The sequence below is a fragment of the Juglans regia genome, chromosome 16, assembly GCF_001411555.2.
Source record: "Juglans regia cultivar Chandler chromosome 16, Walnut 2.0, whole genome shotgun sequence".
Taxonomy (NCBI): domain Eukaryota; kingdom Viridiplantae; phylum Streptophyta; class Magnoliopsida; order Fagales; family Juglandaceae; genus Juglans; species Juglans regia.
The window spans coordinates 20605803-20625558 of NC_049916.1; the positions used below are offsets into that span (position 1 = coordinate 20605803).

General features: G+C 32.3%; 1 protein-coding gene across 2 annotated transcripts; it reads left to right on the forward strand.

Annotated features, from left to right (window-relative positions):
• The first annotated feature begins 14389 nt into the window (after nt 1-14389).
• LOC108980248 (probable WRKY transcription factor 57) lies at nt 14390-18239 on the forward strand. 2 transcript variants are annotated; one of them, XM_035686672.1, is made up of 4 exons: nt 14390-14954; nt 16325-16468; nt 16971-17432; nt 18156-18239. In XM_035686672.1, the coding sequence occupies exons 1-3, from the start codon at nt 14557-14559 to the stop codon at nt 17425-17427; spliced, it is 999 nt and encodes a 332-aa protein (XP_035542565.1). In that variant the 5' UTR covers nt 14390-14556; the 3' UTR covers nt 17428-17432; nt 18156-18239. The 2 variants fall into 2 exon arrangements, with proteins under 2 accessions (XP_035542565.1, XP_035542564.1); XM_035686671.1 differs by lacking the exon at nt 18156-18239 and having other exon boundaries at nt 16971-17487.
• The last annotated feature ends 1517 nt before the right edge of the window (nt 18240-19756 follow it).

The window sequence follows — 19756 nt, forward strand, 5'->3', positions numbered from 1 at the left end:
TATATGTATGTGTATAAGTCCTCCTTTAAGAGTCCCTTCTTTATATGAACTCAATGTATTATGATAGATGCTTTATGATTTTAGAACTACATGACTATTGTGTGAATGAATACTATATTGCACGATTGTTTATTTTAAAAAAGAATAATGATAGAGTTACTACCCTACTACTACCTATCTACTACTCTTTTTGTATTTGAATTTGTTTTATTTATTTTTTTTTTTTTACTTAATGATAAGGAAGTGAGTAGTATTAGTAAAGTTATATATTTTTTTAATTTTTTTTAGTGATTAAGGAGGTTAAAAAAATACTTAAAAGAAAATGATAAAAAAAAAAAAACTTAAAATGCACATGAGTAGTAGATGGATAGTAATAGGGTAGTAACCTTATCACTATCCTTTAAAAAATGAAAGGTAAGGTGTGAGAGAGAGAGAGAGAGAGAGAAATGTATGACTCCATGTAATGAGGTTAATAAACTGGCCATATAATGATGAGGACGGTATCACGAGGGTTAGGATGGATGGCAACATCGAAATACATCATTGACGATGAACCTAGTCTTGACCCATTTTTGAAGTTTGATTCTTAAGCCGGTTGCTCCAAGAAGAACTATTGATCGCGAGAATTGTCAACACTAACACACAAGTTAACAGTGTGCAACGACCATAATATTGATGAAGTAAAGGTAACGAATGATTGATAATGTTAAGAAGATTAATGTTTATGCTTGAAGATGAGGTAAAGGGATGTTTCTTGATGCCTTATTATTAATGTTTGATTTATGCTAGTTTAAGTGAAGTTTTTCTCCCTGATCTCTTAAAGAAAACCACTTAATTACATGTAACGGGAAATTTACACTTGTTGACTAGATTTCACTCACTTTTTAACCTTTTTTTTTTAATGTTTTTTTAGGTTAATTCATCAATCACATTAACTTGAATCTTAGTAGGGTCCTCTTTAACCTAATTAAACTAACAAATAGGCCCCTTTCTCCCTTGGAAGTAACGATCCGGTTGTGAAAATGGACCTTCACGTATGGCCACTAAAACCGACTTAATTTTAAGTAAAATTTCACACTTCCTAAAGAGGTTTATATATACTAAAAAGAAAGCAATGAAACTTGTTTTCATTGGCCTCAGTCGATTTAAATGTGGTGAAAACTTCTTTTTTATTTCACCTTTTTTTTAGAAGGGCCAGGGCTGCTTCACTTCTAGCTAGGTAGATGTTTAATTTGTATGTCAAAGATCAGATCCCATGATATAGATCATCCCCTTAAAATTGTTTAGAACCCAAGCGGAAGCGATTGGATGGTGAAAGTGTTTCATCTCATCTCATCTCATAATTACAACTTTTTCAAATTCCTACACAAAATGTAATAAACAATTCAACTTTTTTAAATCTCAAAACAATAATAATATTAAAAACTGATATTCTAACAATATTTTATTTAACTTTCGATTTTCATCTATAATCATTTCATCTCATCTCACTATTCAAACCACACCTAAAGTACTAGCTAGATCCCAAACTTCCCTGGCTAGCTAATTTACTTAGAAAAATTCAGATTCTAAATGCTTTGGAATCTTATGATTCATATTTCAAAAGTTACTTAATTCCAGGCTTATCTTTCTCAATGTTTTTATATATTAAGAACAAGGGTAATGCTACAGCCACCGTTTTTCCTTTCCCTTTTTACTTCCCGCTTGACGTGTCATGTTTTTTTTTTCATTTTTGCTTCTTTTTTTTTCTTCCCACATCGTCTTCCCTATTTCATTTCATCTTCACCATTCTATTTCGTCTTCCCGAATCCCCATTCCATTTCGACTCTCTGCATTTTTTTTCTTTCGTTGTTGCTTCCCGTTTCTCTTCATTCCCATTTCGTCTTCCCCTCCAACCCATTACAGATTCGCTCTCATTTGATTTCATCTCTCTGTCTTTTTTTTCCCAGTACTCGATTGAAGCATACTGATTTCTTGATAACAGAATACATATTTGAATAATTTGAAATTAAAAACCTCATCTCTGTTATGCTCCAACATTTTTTCAGCAACTATGCAAGAATCAAGAAAATTTTACTTACTACATACAAATCAAAGGCATGCTGCAGTTGGTATCTATTGTTTTGAAGAATCCATCAAAGGGATCAAAGTCATGAAATAGAAGCAGGAGATATTACCAGAAAATGTTCAATTAGTTCCTTCTTGAGAAGTATTCAAGTACACCACCACCTTCAATTGGGTTTTCAAATTGGTTCAAAACCCAGAAACCCAAAAGAAGAATTCAAAGCTTTCTGACGCGATCTCAAACAATTCACCGAAGTGGGTTGAGATTTTTGAAGGGTTTGGCGTGTAGGGCTTTGCTGCAAACTCAGTATTGGAATTAATGCTCCTTTGAAACCAACTTTATTAAAAATACAAGTGTAAGGATCAGATTCTGGTCTTTTAAGCAATGTTCTTTCCGGTAAGAGTAAAGAACTAACTATGAATCATTAAGAGGAAAAAGACAATAAATTTCTTAGGTTGTAGTCACAACAACAATAATTTGTAGGGATATTATGATCCCCCTGCTCTATCTCTCTCTCTGGTAAAACACATGATACATTTCTCAGGTTGTAGTCGAACTGGTTTCTCTTTGGTGGGCGGAATGGGTTTCTTTAAAGGCTTGAAGACGAAATGGAGGCTTGGCTTGAAGATGGACTGCGAAGACAAAGACGAAATAAAATGGGTTCTCTGAAGATGAAACTCGAAGGCTTGGCTTGAAGATGAAATGCGAAGACGAAGACAAAATGAAATGGGTTTCTCTAGCTTGAAAATGAAGCTTGAAAATGAAATGGAGGCTTTAATTTTTTAATTTCTAAAGGCATACAACGTGGCATGCCACGTCTAGCAGGAAGTGGGAGCGGGATGTCCGAGCAGTGGGCGTAGCATTTTCCAATAATATCGTTGGCCGGTCCATCTTGATCTAAACATGCAACTTTTTTTCATCCCAGGATGGCCTTAACTAATTAGACTCAGGAGTTCAGTAAGTTCTTATTGCAATTAATATATCCCCAGCCATTTTGTTCAAACCCCACTTGAAGTAAATTAATAAATATTCATACACTTGGAGAGAACATTGGGAGGCAATGTAGCATTGTCCTTGCATTATATAATATAGAAAAACTCAAAATTCAGGCATAAAAGGGTAGGCCCCGTGCATGCCAGCCAGCGTGTATTAATGATATGCTACATTTAGTAAACTGAGAGGTTCAGATGAATGCACATACGCGACCTCACGGGATAGAAATCCCTTCTGATGAAATGGTGTGTTTAATTAACGTAACCCTAAGCCTCATGCAGTTCAAATCCCTTCTGAACGAGCATGCAACCTTTTTTTAATTCATCAGCTTCATATATTCTCCCTGGTTGTGAGTCCAAATGTTTCAAGCGATTGGATCAGCAAGATTCTCACAGTACACAATCGGCATCTAAAAATTTCTACAATACCTGTTAATTTGTATACATCCAGCAGTGTTGAACTCTAAAAAGAATCACTTACAATTTAGTCAATATAACACCCTTTACTGATGCGGGGAAAAAACAAACAAACTAAAGAGAATAAGAAGTGAAATGAAGGCATTAAAGGACGCACACATATTTGAGCCAAATTGAGGTTTTTAAAAGAGGTTTCCATAGAAAGTAACCCTAATGGGTTTCCACAAAAATTTAACCTGAAATTTTTAGAGAGAGAGAGAGAGAGATGCATTAAAGGTGAAAAGCAGGATTAGTTTTCCAAGTGGTTTGAAGTGTAAGGCCTCGTTTGTTTTTTTAGATGAGATGAGATGAATTAAGATTAAAGTTGAAAGTTAAATAAAATATTGTCAGAATATATTTTTTTGATATTATTTTTGTTTTGAGATATGAAAAAGTTGAATTGTTTATTTTATTTTACATGAGACTTTGAGAAAATTATAATGATTAGATGAGATGAGTTGAGATAAAATGTGAAAACAAATGAGGCTACATGTAAAAGAAATTTTAGTAGCAAACTCTCGAGGAACACGAAATGGGTTTCATTTTCCGAGCGGTCTGTGTATGGATGGAAATGGGCACTACGTTTTTCTCTCTTCTTCCTATGTTTTATTTCTCTTTTTTTAATATAAGCGCTAACACGTCAACAGCATGCACAATACCTCCGCACTTGTGCTTGTATGTAGCAGAACTGTTCATTATTGTGCCAAACTGACATTCCTTTCTCACCAAAATTATGATGTGACTATGCTAATACTTGACCACACAGCTCTTTCAAAGGGAAAAAAAAAAAACAAGAAGGTGCCATTAGAAAAGTAGTGCAACTTGCCTACTTTTGCCAATGAGCTAGAACTGATCATCATCGTTTTTCTAAAAGTTAATACCATATACTTACACTACTTTTTGGCATGTGGTATATATCACACCTTGCAAGCCCGCCCTTAACTTGTTTTGCTAGCTAGCTATTCTTTTTTTTTTTTTCCTCTGCAGATAAGGGCTAGAGGGGGCAACAAGAGATAGCTTCCCTACTAAGACGTGACCATAGTAGGACCCAACTCGCTGGGGAGTTAGACAAGAGGGGCCTAGACAGCAAGAACTACAGGCGCTCCCTACAAGTCGGACTTGACCCAAAGTCTGACCTCAGTCCCATGAGAGCATCAATGGCCCATGAGCCAATGGGTCACCAATAATCCTAAGCGCTTCCCGTTGCAGAATTTGACCCCTATGACCTAGCTATCCTATATACACATGAAGATTAACCAGCTTCTAATTAAAGACACGCCTCTAATTAAATTGATTTATAATTCTATATATATACATATAATTCAAGCACAAATTTGGAAAGTTGCATGAGCAGTAATGTTAGTTACAAGCTCTAAATACACTAGTCTCATATAAGTCATTTGTAAAAAAAAAATTGGTCTCACTAATAAAGAATAAGTTTTTACATTTTTTTTGGGTGAGGTCCACTTTTTTAAAGGCTTGCAGTCGTGGAACTTGTCTAATTAAAACTTGTACAAATAATTTCTTGTTGCATGAGTACCCATATTATATAATTTTGCGAAAAGAATTTCATTCATGCTACATGATGCATACACACACACACACACTAGGTTTGCCAGGTTCACGCATTGCCCAGTTGAAAGAAAAACAAGTTGTTGTAAACTATATATGGATCTCTTCATTACTTCAGTTGGTGATAAATATTTTCAAACCAAAATAGATTGACCATATATATGTAGAGTTACTTTAGAGACAATTAGCCTAAAGGGGCAACACATAGCCACCATTAGCTATTTCTAATGAACAACCAAATCATAAGCATTGGGGTGCCACATGCAACAATAACATCATAGAAAATATCTTAGGAAGATAATCAAGTAGGCCACAGTTCATTTGTTGGTCAATGAAAAACAGAGAACAGAATAATGATAACAGCGAAACACAAATATATACATACAACATCCAGTAGCTATGAATGTTACGTTGCTAATAAAAAACACTTTTGAAAGCACCACAGTTATCAACTGCACATAAGTTAACGAGGAAACCACTTATATATTGTTATGATAATAATCCAGTCTATATGGTTTTGGTATCCCATAAATTTAATTATCATTATTAGTATTTTAGATTTGTCAAAAAAGGACGAATAATATAATCTTTCCATACCTTAAAAGATGAAGGTAATGCACATGAAGAGCATAATAAATTAGAAATGCCGAGAAACAAATTTAGAGGCCAGCTACATGTAGATATTTTTTATCTAAACTGGCTGTGAGTCCCTTTTTTTCTTATATCATGGTCTCTTAATGTAACCATATTAAGGTTGTGCAGCAAAAATAGGCTAATATATGAGAACCTGTTGTCATTATTCTTATTTTTTTCTGCCAACCACACAATTCTAAATCTTGTAATTTTGGGTTCAATTTTTTTAGGGTTCTTTAACACTTGATTTTGAATGAACATTTTCAAAAAATATGATTCAGAATATATGCCACAAAGATTAAGCCTGCACTCTATTGACTACAAGAGTGTTCTCTAGGAAAGCACAATGGAAACATTCATCTATTTTTTTATATCTACTCCACACAATTCAGAAAGATGCTATACGCATAATCCAAACTGGTTCCATCCGTTCAAAGTTAATAGAAGCATGCCCATCACAAAGTCAACCCAACACCATCTATATTCTTAAGGTATATTTAAAAAAGTTTAACAAAACATCATCTATAGTTGAACAGTGGATTGGTCAAACTGTTTAACACAACACCATCCATAGTTGTTATAACCAATTGTCTATAAGGCAACAATTGTAAATTTAACACAATATATGACTATGATTAAACTTATTGTAAAGCATCTATAGATGTTGTTGTGTTGAACTTATTGGATTAGCGAAACTAACTCCATCTTAGATTAAACCACACAATAAGCATGTTAGGATTAGCCAAATTGACTCCATCTATATGTTGTCTAAACCTAACACAACATCAGACACATAATCTGTATAGATTACATCTGTACATACTCATTACAAAATCATCAGCAACATACTGGCTTGTACAAAATGAAACTTATAATTCATAATTACCTTTATGTAGTGGATTGGCCCTTAAGCAACAGATAAGAGAATGTCTGCTGAACAAAGTAAACAAGAAACAAAATAAATAAGGGAAAGAATGATGCCAAAAGATAATCAAGCACAATGCAAATCTTTGACTTTATCAATTTGATAATAAGGATACTCTTGAATCTAGGGACCCATGCTCAAACTCCAACAGATTCTCGACAAATCGATATTACTATACAAAGATATGGACACTAAGAGAGAAAAGACAACAAAAATAAAGTGTGGGATAGCATGATGTATTGGGTATAATATTTTTTCTTTTACAATCAATCCTTAGCATCATTTTCCCACAATAAAAAGTGGGTACTCTGCACCAATATATTTCCCATTTCGTGACACCACTTCTGTGTTGCCATCTCTTGTGAGCTTAAGATGAGATTCTATGCCTATATGATGCCACGTTTGTCCAGTAGAAACTAATTAAAAATCTAGGAATTAAATAAAACGTTACATTTGATAAAATATTCAACAATTATTTAGAGACAGGATAACCATCTTAAACTTTTAACCATATAAAGCAAGTCTCTGTGCCATTGTTTTCATGAATTACTTTAAGCGGATCATTATGTGTCTAACAACATAAAAGGGTCAATTGCCCAAAATTTGCAGGCAAATACTCTTAATAACCTACCTAGTTTTAGAGTTGTACTTTAGTCTCCAACTAATTATCCCAATCACAACAGATAGGTTAATTTATAATTACCTATATTTAGTGCACTAATTTTTAGCAACAGAAAAGCGATCCTAGAAATGATTTGCGCCGAAATATTTAAACCCAAAATCTACTTCCCAGTCACAACACCAAAAACTATTACCAGTTAAGCTATATTACACTGCCTTGAAGAGTATAATGCATTATAAAGATTCTAAACTGTCTAATAAGCAACAGTGTATCCAACTTCATATTTGTTTCAACTACAATCTACATAGAATCAAACTGGTCCAACTGTCAAGCTTTTCTCACCATGGAAATATATTAGCCTCATCAACTTATGAATGTTGATAGAAGTTCTTTTCCTTGAATCTAGTTTAGAGAAAGCCCATGTTTCTTTTCCAAAAACAAATAAATACAGTGTGCAATGAAGTCTTTCCTTCAATCATTCACTTTGGAGCAGCTTACAACCCAATCACAATTAATTTACTTTATAGTATTAAATTAAGAGTAGTGATATGCTTTTTTTTCTAAGTAGTAGTGATACGCTTACAACTCAACCACAATTAATTTACAATTCTTAATAAAATAGTATTTTTTAAATATTTAAAAACATCAAATCAAAATAAAAGTCAAACTTAAATTTTAGAAAATATATTATTTTAAGTCATAGTTGTAAACAAATTGTTAATAAGTAGTAGATCTATCATTTTTGTTAAATTAACATAACCAAAGATAATTTTCTTACCATTTTGCACTGATATCAGCTATAGTCATAATAAGACCCATTACAGCATGAATATTACACTAACAAATAACTTGCAACATCTATAACATTAATAAAAAAAATATAATCCAAAACTTGTTTCATATATTATTTTATAAACAACTTCAGCACATGCAACGGCACTATTATGACACATCTACCATTATAAACAGCTTTAGATGTATACGTAGGGAAAGGCATGTGCAAAGAAAGATGCAAGCATTGAAATGCCTAAAGCTTACACAACTAAGAGAGGCCTAAGCGATAGTCATATATTGTAAGCCCCAAGGGCAATGATGCATACTCATTGTTGAAAACCAAATTAAACAGAATGTGAGAGCATATAATTCATTGTGATGTCATAAGATGTCATAGTTCAATACTTACCTGTATGTGGCTCACAAGAGTAGCATTGCGACTCTGCATGGCAAGTGACGTTGATAATGTCGATGAAGGAGTAGCAACAGGAGAAGAAGCAAATGAGGAAGCAAACAATAGCCCATATTCACCATAGACAAGCACACAGCCAAATTGTATAAATAATTTCTCTTACAACAAAGCCAACAAAATCCACAAGCCCCTAAATTCATTTTCTCATCTTTCCCTTCAATCTCAAATAGATTAAAATAAAGCAAACATTCATAACGTCTCCTCAAAAATCAAATTTTCTCCAAACAAAACAATAACCCAAAACACCCACCCCCCAACCCCAAAAAAAAAAAAATAAAAAGAATAACTCTAATTAAACGTAAAAAGAAGAGAACTTTAATGGAATAATGCATATATATTGCGGGTTTAAATTGAATGGTGCAAGTAGGGTACCTTTAACCTGTTACATCCGAGGCCTGAACCGGCTGTGAAAAGGAAGAGGAGAAGATGCTAGAGAGTGAAGGAGAAGGGATGTAGAACTCATAGATTAAGTGGTGGCCGGCCGTGAGGTTTAGACTATCCTTGTTGGCTAGTGGTTTGGGTGGCAGTTGAGAAATGGGAGAAACAGAGACCGAGAGAGAAGGGCATTGGGGGCTGGATCTCACGGTGAAGCTTGTTTTTTAGGTGATGTCGACACTGTCTGTGGTGATCCGAGACGAAACCAGAGGCTGGATTTGCTACATACGGTGGTTGGCAGGTCAATGGGTCTTCCTTAAGGTGACTATAAGGAGACTAAGGGCAGGTTTGGTAACCAAAACAAAACACAAAATTCTCATCTCATCTCATCTCATCATTACACCTTTTTCAAATCTTCATACAAAATATAATAAACAATTCAACTTTTTCAAATTCCAATACACATTTTTCAAATCCCAAAACAATAATAATATTTAAACATAATATTTTGAACTTCAAAACAAAACACAAAATTCTCATCTCACCCCCCAAACCTGCCCTAAAAGAGGGGAACGTAGGAGAGAACTATAGAGAGTTGTTGTCCGGCTTGCTCCGCGGCTACTAACAGTGGCAAGCGCCGTGAGGCAGAAAGAGAGAAAAGAGAGGGGGATAGTTGAGAGAGAACTCGGGGAGGAAGAGGGAATCAAGAATGATAGAGAAGGATTTCTACGTGTAGTCTGAAAAGACCCAAAGGGCCAAAACAGGGTTCACCAATCAAATATGGGTAAAAAATATAAACACGTGAAGTGAACAAAGCCAATTAGAAGCACAAAAGTGGAAAACAAGAAATACAAAGAGACACAATTGGAAACGAAATTTGGAGAAAATTACTGTTCATAAACGAATAGACAACAGGCTACATCCAACCAAATAGGGATAAATTTCCCAATAAAAGAAATGGAGAAATACATAAATTTGTGAATAAAACAACACTGATAACAAGGACAAAACGGAAAAAGCATTAGTAAAGAGGGACAAAATTAAAAAATGAAATTTGGAAAAAATCTACTATTTATAAACTGATAGCCTCTTTTATAAAGGAATATATATATATATAATTAGCTCCTAGCTAGCTAAATAATACAATTAAACTTGTATGCATGTAATTACACTCAAACTATACCACCAAGCCAACTTTCTCTATATATATGTACCGTAAGGTGTTATTGGAAATATCGAGAAAACCGAAAAAACAGTTGACGTGGGTCGAAGTAGAGACCTACGCTATATATATATATAATATATATAATATTTTTCCTAAAACCCGTCCCTAAATTATTATTGGGAAAGAGAGGTCGGAGACCGAAGTTGATTTTTTAACAGTTGATTTTTTAAAATGATTTGTAGATATTCTAATTAATAGATCATAAGCTTATATAGCACAAATTATAAGTATTACTTCTCGATCCAGATTACAAGGCTATAATTATATGTTAGTCTTGGAGTATATATTGAATTAAAAATTAAAAATATCTCGAACCAAGACGAATTTAGAAGTACGTACTGCAAGATATCATTAAGGCCTTATTTATATTCGTAACTCATCTCATCTCATCATTATAATTTTTTTAAATTTTCACACAAAATATAATAAATAATTTAATTTTTTTAAATTTTAAAATAATTTTTTTAAAATTTCACATAAAATATAATAAATAATTTAATTTATATTCTACTATTCACAAGAGTACATACTACTTGCTCGCAGCTTATAGTACTACATGCATGCATATTTAGGAAAATGTACATTTCATTGAGCAGCATTAAATGCTAAAAAACGTTCACCATTAATTTACATTTTCTCTTTAATTATAAAATAATGTTACGTACAATTATAAAGTACGTGAACCTCGCATAATAATTTTAAAAAATAAATTTTTTTATGTAAATTTCATATTTTATATATTTTTTTAAATAATTATACAACGATTACATAATTAACAATTACGAATATTTTTTCTCATTAATTAAACCTTAATGATCTAAATTGGGCGTATCAATTCGGCCCATAAACGACAGTACTAGTACTGCTAGTGCTAGCTTACTATTATTGGACTCAGTTTTAGTACTATTACTACAGTACTACTACCTCTCGCCGGAAAAATAATAATATTGGAGCGCCTCCTAAACATGCAGTTGCCCCGCCGACAATTCACCGGCAACTACGTACGTACTGCAGACAACATGCATGAGCTCGATAGATTTCACCAGCCATACAAGTCCTACGTACGTTCGAAGATGATTTAAGATGATTTGAGATGAGCTGAGAATGATTGTGAATAGTAATGAGATGAGTTGTGAATAGTAGTGAGATTTATGAGTTAAAGTTGCTGAATAGTAGTGAGATGAGCTGAGATGAGCTGAGATGAGTTGAGATGAGCTGAGATCACTTACGAATCCAAACGAGTCCTAGTCACAACTTCTAAATTATTATGAAATATATATATATCTATATGAGTTAGTTTATATAAAATTTTTATTTCGAAATTTTTTATGTAAGTTCGTACAACTATATTTAAAAAATTTATAATTATAATAATATTTTTTTAAAATAATATTTTTTTTATCCACATTTATCAATAAGATTACATACACAATTCTCATTCAGAATTGTAAATAGAATTTATATATATATATATATAAATGCGTGCGTGTAGTTTAAGGAAATTAATTAGATAGTCATGAATTTCGGCAACGAAAATATGCAATGCGTAACCTAGCTACTAGCTAGTTAGTGATCTTAGACCCTGGCCTTTTTTTTATGTAATATTAGTGATCTTAGACTTGATTTAATTTGTCAAACCCCCAGTACACATGTAGTAGCTTGAGACCCAAATTGATTTCCTTAAACGGATATTTTTTTCTTTAAAAAATTGTGATCCGGCCTAAAATTCATCTATAGAAACCAAATCCACCGACACATACTCCCTATAATTCTTACCGATTCAATTTTTTTGTTATTTAATGATTAAGTAAGTATTTTTAAATAATGTTATGAATTTTTTTTAATATTTAAAAAATTAAATAATTCATTGAAAAAATAAAATAACATTCTCGGCAGACAGTGTCGGAAGCCACTCTGGGTGGCTCCAGCACTAACCCCCAAATCTATATCCTTTAAGAGACGTGCTACATCCACCACTCCCAGCTTCCGTTGGGAGCTACTGTTAGGCAAATTTTTTTTTTTTTTTTTTACTTTTTTTACATGTATTTTTTAATACTTTTAAATATTTTTTTAAAAAAGTAAAAAAATTATAATATTATTAAAAAAATACTTTCTTAATTATTAAGTAAAAAAAATCACAACGACAGAATAGAGTAATAAAAATGAGGAGTAAGAATAACATTTTCCATCCTTTAATCTGGTGCCCCTGCCTATCTTTTTATTATATTTATTATTAAGTCATGAGATGCTTAATTAATTAGATATACTTAATAAATATGTCACGTCAAGAGTCTAAATTATTGGGTGGAAATCAAAATGAAAGTAAAATTGAATTAAATAGTAATATAAAAAGGTAAATTACGAAAAATCACCTCAAACTACTACCTGCAGCTATCATACTGATCTGAAAAGCACGCTCGAGACATATATGAATAGTACAAAATGATCAGTACTCTCCACACTCTTTGAATTGCCCATTGGATCATATTTGAGACTTAGGACTTATATTTTGGATATACAAAATTTTTAAAAATTTTCATAATTTTATTATCAAATTCCAATCAAATATAAAATATTTTTTTTTATTATTTTTTATTTTTTCATCTAATCATTACTTAATTATTATTCAAACACAAAATAAATCTTCAATTATAAAATTATATTCAAACAATTTTTTTAATTTATAATATTTTTATTTAATTTTTTTCTCACGTTTCCTAAAATCTAATAAAATATTTTCATTTAAATATTTCATTATTATTCACAAAATTTTGAAATACTCCAATTAATGCTATCCAAACATGCCCTTAATGTACGTGTGGACATATCATTACCCTAACTAATTGATAGTTCAAATAACATAATCAGTGAATTATATTATTTTGATCGTAATGAAGGTAGTGGCGGGGCCACGTGTATATATGGATGCAATTTCACCAGTGAAACTACTATTTGTCTAAAAAATATGATATAAGTAAAGTTATAAGTTAAGAAATGAAGGAGGAAGAGTTGGGTAGGATAATTTTAAAAAAATTATTCTCATCAATCACTATTCATTATCTTATACCCGACATCTTATTAAAAAAATTATCAGATATTAAGTGTGGAGATAAATAGTGATTGATATATAATATTTCTCTAATTTAAAGTACTATCTTTTCTCATATAAGTAAAGTTAATTAGATTTACCTGATTTTTGGATGAAAAATGTTATTTTGTTGTAAATTTTATTATCCAATCATAGTGTTAATATATCTCATTCTAAATAAATATTAATAATATAATTAAATTAAATTAAAAATGTTTCTTTCCAGATATCTTTAATATGATGCTGTTACTATGTCGTTCATGTGTGTACCGTTGGACTCATAGTGTATTTGCACTTTTTATTATTTATTTTATATATTTTTTAAACATATTTAAATATTTATAAAAAATATAAAAATTTATTAATAATTATTTATTTAATTATTAACAAATTAAAATAAATCAGGAGAAATCCAATGGCATAATATCATTTTCCTCTCTAAGAGCATTCTTATTGGATTAGCTAAAAGTTAAATCAAATGAGAATTTAGCTATTAGGTCATAAAATCTCTCACATTGAATTAGTTATATTCCAAATATTTGGAATATAGCTACAGTAAAGTCTAAACTAATTTCTAAATTTAGAACACACTATTCATTCATCAAATCCCTTTTATATTATTTCTTTCTCTCTCCTTTTAATATCAATTATTTCTCTTTCCATTTTAAATGACAATTGAAAAAATATAATTAGAATACAATTACTAATTAATATATAATATTATGAATAATAAAATATGATAAAATAAAATAAATTCATAATTAAAAAAATTAAAAAATTTTTAAAATTATTAATTACTCATTACTATATAATGAATAAATGGATAATCTAATTTGAAGATTTGATGTGAATAGTTAAAGTTAAATTCAATCTTATACTATTTTATTGTCATATAATGAAAAAATGGCTATTCCAATATAGAAATTTATGTAAATGTAATAACTAAATATTAAATTCATCTTGTATTTATCAAAAATATATTTTAATTTAGCTAATCCAACGTAAGTGGTCTAATGCGAGACTCACTCGTTAACTCAAGCGCGTGGGGCCTCCGCCACTCCATGCTCAAATAACAGCCTCCCGTGCCATTTTTAGACTTAACGGCGATTTTTCTTACTTTATCTCTTTTCCATTCATATCTCTCTCTCTCTCTTTCTCTCTGATTACAATACGATAGCTTTCAAGAATACCTTCAAAAAGTTCGTAAACTAGCTAGCGTCCTTTCCGGACCCGAATGAACGCCAAAACCCTAGCTAATTAACTTCTCCCCATCTCTCTCTCTCGACGGAATTCAGCTGAATTCCCACTCGAAATCCGATTTTCGAGCACTCGGAATAAGAAGATCATATTTTGTATTATGGACGATGGAGATCAATCCGATACAACGATCGTGTTTGCCGGTGACTCAAGCTGGGCTCTCAGGTCTGACTCCGATGGAGTCTACTTCTTCACCAACCACCGAGAAACCAGCATATTCAGTAAGTTCAACTGGAATCTTCATCCGGATGATCAGAACCGGAATATTGGCTTATACGATGGATCTGATTTGGCGGGAGGCTTAGGATTCCCGGACGTCGATAACAAGTGCAACAACAGCAACAGCGCCTTGCAAAGCTCCGACCCGCCCCTTCGAGTTCGTTCAGACAGTAAAGCGGGTGGAACCACAGCCCCGAGCAACCCTTCGGTGTCTTCCTGCTCAAGCGAAGGTCCGCCGGAGAAGTCCACGGGCTCCTGCAGAACACCACCCGTGATACCGTGAGTTAGGTTCCGTGAATACATATACATATACATACATCACTCCATGTAACATACCTAATCCGCACTTTAACTTGATTTGGCATGGGTAAATCAAAATGGCAGGCTTTGAGTTCTAGATTAATAGGGGAAGAAAGAAAAGATTCCATATCCGATTACTGTAGGTTTTCTGTTTGGAGTCAGGAGGGAGCCAGTGCAACTCCGCTACCGTACCGTCTAGATACCACCAACTTGTTCATGCAAGCAAGTTGGGTCTAGGTAGGCCCGTACGTAGTCTCTCACCGAAAACTTGGGGTCTTCTACCGGGAAATTGTGCAAATTTAAGGGGCCTTTTGGCACCACCGCTAGCTATTGCAGCTGGAATGGCTTGCCATCACTTTTTCTTTGTCCAGTTCCTCATTTTTTTTTCACTCTCTTTTGGCAAATAATAATGAAAGATGATATTCATAATTTTAGAGGGTTTAAAATTATAAATTTCACATTTTTTGAAAAAAGTAAATAAATATAAGATTTATATAAAAAAATTAATTTTTTAATAATTAATGTCACTCTTTTTAAAAAAACAAAAACGGTGCGTAAAAATTAAACACCCTAAAACTATATCAACATTACTCAATAATAATGTGTCCTATTTTTACAACCTAATAATCATTACTTTGCTTTAATTATGTAGAGTTTTTTTTTATTATTATTATTGTTCTTCGTTCATATATTTCCTAAAGTACTTGTCTGCATTGTACGGACATAATTACGCTTCCCTAGAGGAACTCTGTGTTAGGTTGCTGTTTCAAATTAGGTGGGATTAATTTATGTTTACACATCATCGAGATCATTTATTTTTAGCAGCAAATTAATTAAATGTAGCTCCAATTAAGTACTCTAAGAATGATATATATAATATTAATTGTAGATGATCTTACAAAATCAACATTCGATCGTTTCAAATGCATGCATGATTATTGTAATTAAAGGAAATATTCCATCACTGCTTGCATATTGCCTCTTAGGTATAGAATATTAGTGTCTTTCTTTCTTCATTTTTCTTCAGTTGCATGTTTCTTAATTAAGATCTGAATCCTCAACAAGAGAAAATAATATCGTTAATATTTTATTAATTCCCTGTTGAAGAAATTTCCTATGAAAAACATCATTTGAAAACAGTTTGATGTACGTACATGAGGTGAATTACAGATCATGATATATTGGGATATATATATATATATATAGTTTCATCATGTTATAAGTTTACAACATCGATCGCATGTTCCTCCTTATAATTCATATATATGTTTTCTTTTTTCTTAATATATACTAGTAATGCTTCACAGCTTGTTTATATATATTTTAATTGTAGATGAAATATTTTGTAGGAATAAGGTTAGAAAGAAAGGGCAAAAGCGAGTCCAGCAGCCACGTTTTGCGTTTGTGACGAAGAGTGAGGTTGATCATCTTGAAGATGGCTACCGATGGCGCAAATATGGACAGAAGGCTGTTAAAAATAGTCCATTTCCTAGGTGGGTCATGTGTAGCTTATACTTCGATCTCTTCAGTTAAAGAAATAGAAAATTTTCAGTCTTTCCCATGTCTTATATATGTTTTAACTCTCGTTATTTTATAATGCATTAATAATGAAACAAAAATAAATTAATTAAGATTTCCGTTTACAAATTACAGTACTTCCTATTTCCTAGTACTTATTAATGTCATCGTTTCTAACTTGTTCTGATCTGTTTATTTCAGTTCATAGATTTTGTTTTGACTTCAGTTTTTATTAGGTCCAAAATATGATCATGAACCCTTATCTTCTCATGAGAAGATAAACATGACTTGTATTGCATTCAATATCCCATCACTATGCCATGTACGCAATCATGATTGTAGTACTGTAGTACGTATGTACGTTTGAATTCATTTTCTCACATCATACAGAGAAGAGCTATATATATATATATATATATATATATATATATATATATATATATAGCTAGCTGATGCACCGGACGTAAATGCATGCAGGAGCTACTACCGCTGCACAAATAGCAGATGCACCGTAAAGAAGAGAGTGGAACGCTCATCTGAAGATCCCACTGTCATAATAACAACATACGAAGGCCAACACTGTCATCACACAGTACTTGGATTCCCCCGATCAGGTCATGGAGTCATTAATATTCATGATGATCAGAACTTTATAAGTAGTACTAGTACTACTACTGCTGGGCAGTTGGGCGCAGCTCCTCCGGTCTCACAACTTTATTATCCAAAAGTTCTTCATGAGTTACCAAAAGATCAAAATCCTTTTAGCACGATACAGTACAACTACTCGACTCATCATCATCAACAGAGCATACCACATCATGAAGTTGGTAAAATATCCCATGCAGTTCCCGAACCGATCCCACTACAGCTGGCTCCTACTGATGAAGGACTACTTGGGGACATGGTGCCTCCTAACATGCGCAACAGATCATAAGAAAGGTACGTACGTAATACCGTATCATGTTCTAATTCTGACAATTTCTTTCTATCTACACTAAATATATATATATATATATATGGTACTACTCTCAATATTTTAACATGCATGTGTGAATTTAGTTTCTTTATAAACCTATATATTAATGTGCTTTTGTGTCGGGATACTGAGTATAGTAGCTAGCTGCGTCTTTGAGAGAGAGAGAGAGAGAGAGAGAGAATCCATTTTGAAACCATGCATTGGATCTAGTTCTAAGACTAGTAATATTAGCACACTAGCCGGCCATGCGGATCAGCCAGCAAGTATTCATGAGCCTTAGTTCTGAGGATGTCGAAGTCATGTACGTACCGTTTAAAATGTTCATATGTTGGTCAGTTTAGAACCTTGAGAGCTAGCACTTGTCCTTCGTACATTTAATTCGTAGAATAACGCCCGCCCGCCCGCCCGCGGCCTACGTACCAAAGATTTACATTTTTCAGTCTTATTCACACGACAGTACGTGCAATAATTTCCTAATTGGCTTTACGAATCATTCCTTAAATATGATTCATAGAAAATGAGTGTGTCGGTTAAAAGTTTTCTACCCCATATCCACGTGGCAGACTTTGAGCTAGCCAATGAGTCATTTAAATAACTATTTTATTATTTGTTTTTGTTTCGGTTATTATTGTAATAATTACAATCATCATTATTATTATGACTCTGATCATTGTGTTTATATCCAGCTTGCCAGCGCGAGATGCTTAAAGAAAACTTCAAATAGAAAAGGAAAGAAACTACAATGCATTGAAATGATTAACCTAACCGACTACAAGAAAATTGGGTTAATTATTTTCTACAAAAATAATTATTTTTTATTAAAATAAATATATTTATATTATAAATAATCATTCTCATCAAATTATAATCTGTCACAAATATTTACTTTTTTTTTTTGTAATGTAGTTTTATTTCTCATATTTAGATTTACTTCTATGTTTGAAAAATCTTTTGCCTTTTTTGTGGACCGATATCAGTGCGAGATGCTTAAAAAACCCTTAAAATAGAAAAGGAAAGTAATTACAATGCATTGAAATGATTAACCTGGAAGTTGACCTGTTCCTCATCATGTTTAGGTTTACTTCTATATATGTTGAAAAATCTTTTGCCTTTTTTTGTGGACCGCTGACGTCTGACATGACATAACCCCATTCAACAGCATCATGAACTATGAGAAATGGTACTTTGTTTATTTATTTTGTCTATTCATTTTTATACTTCTTGTATTTTATTTTTTTATTTAATAATTAAAAAAGTGATTATTAATATATTAATATTTTATTTTATATCTTTTAAAAATATTTTAAAATAATAAAAAAATATAAAAAAAAAATAATAAATTTGATCAAGTAGTCAACTTGAGCAGACTATTTTAAACGATAGAGTAGTCCGACTCCATGGACTGAATATATGGATGACATTTGCTAGCCCTTAGAACAATTACTTGTATTGGAGCACTGACGAGAGCCATCCACGCGTAGTAATGGATATGGACATGAATGCTATGCTAATTCTGATTATGATACATGAATAGTACTGTACGTGAACTTATTCATATAATTTTCTGATTGATTAATTTCTGCAAATTTATCCGCTACTACTTTAGTTTTGGAAATTTTCCCACTTGATGTCAGTTTTAATTATCATGAATCCAAAACAAAAGGGCTGTGGTTGGAAATATTAAAATATGAAAAAAAAAAAACAAACAAACACTGATCATCATGATCAAGAGCTCTCTAATAACCAGGTGAATGTACATGCTGTCAAAGACTCAAATGACTGATTTCACGTTAATAGAACAGCTTTTACGATTATTTTTTTATATTGATATCTCAGTACTCATATTTTTTAAGGATGATGACGATATTGATGAAATCATTAACTATAGAGGACGTAGCTAGCGTGATGTATATGGGTGATTAATATCCCAAACTGACACTATAGACTATAGAGTCAAAAGATCAACTTCATGATCAGCTGTTGATATATATATATATATATATATATATTATAAGTACTGCTAACCAACCCGATCTTTCTCAAATTTCTATCTCGAATTTCAATGATTAAACCCTGTCGATTTGTACGTACAGGCCAGACGTGCATGTAGTACGTAGATGGTATAGAGCTAGCGGACAGTACTATATCCATCTTCAAATTAGACATTGTAATGACAAAAGCAATTTTCATGACGGTAGTTAATGAAACCAGCTTTAATCCCCAAAACCTTTTGTTTTTTTTTTTTTTCCTGTCATACATTTAGCGCCTGCATGCATGTATATTCATG

What these genes read in the sequence shown, in the direction of transcription:
- LOC108980248 (XM_035686672.1), top strand. Translation starts at nt 14,557, where the DNA reads ATGGACGATGGAGATCAATCCGATACAACGATCGTGTTTGCCGGTGAC. An exon ending in AGAACACCACCCGTGATACC is followed by an intron (nt 14,955 to 16,324) that starts GTGAGTTAGGTT and finishes AATATTTTGTAG; the next exon opens with GAATAAGGTTAGAAAGAAAG. An exon ending in AAAAATAGTCCATTTCCTAG is followed by an intron (nt 16,469 to 16,970) that starts GTGGGTCATGTG and finishes AAATGCATGCAG; the next exon opens with GAGCTACTACCGCTGCACAA.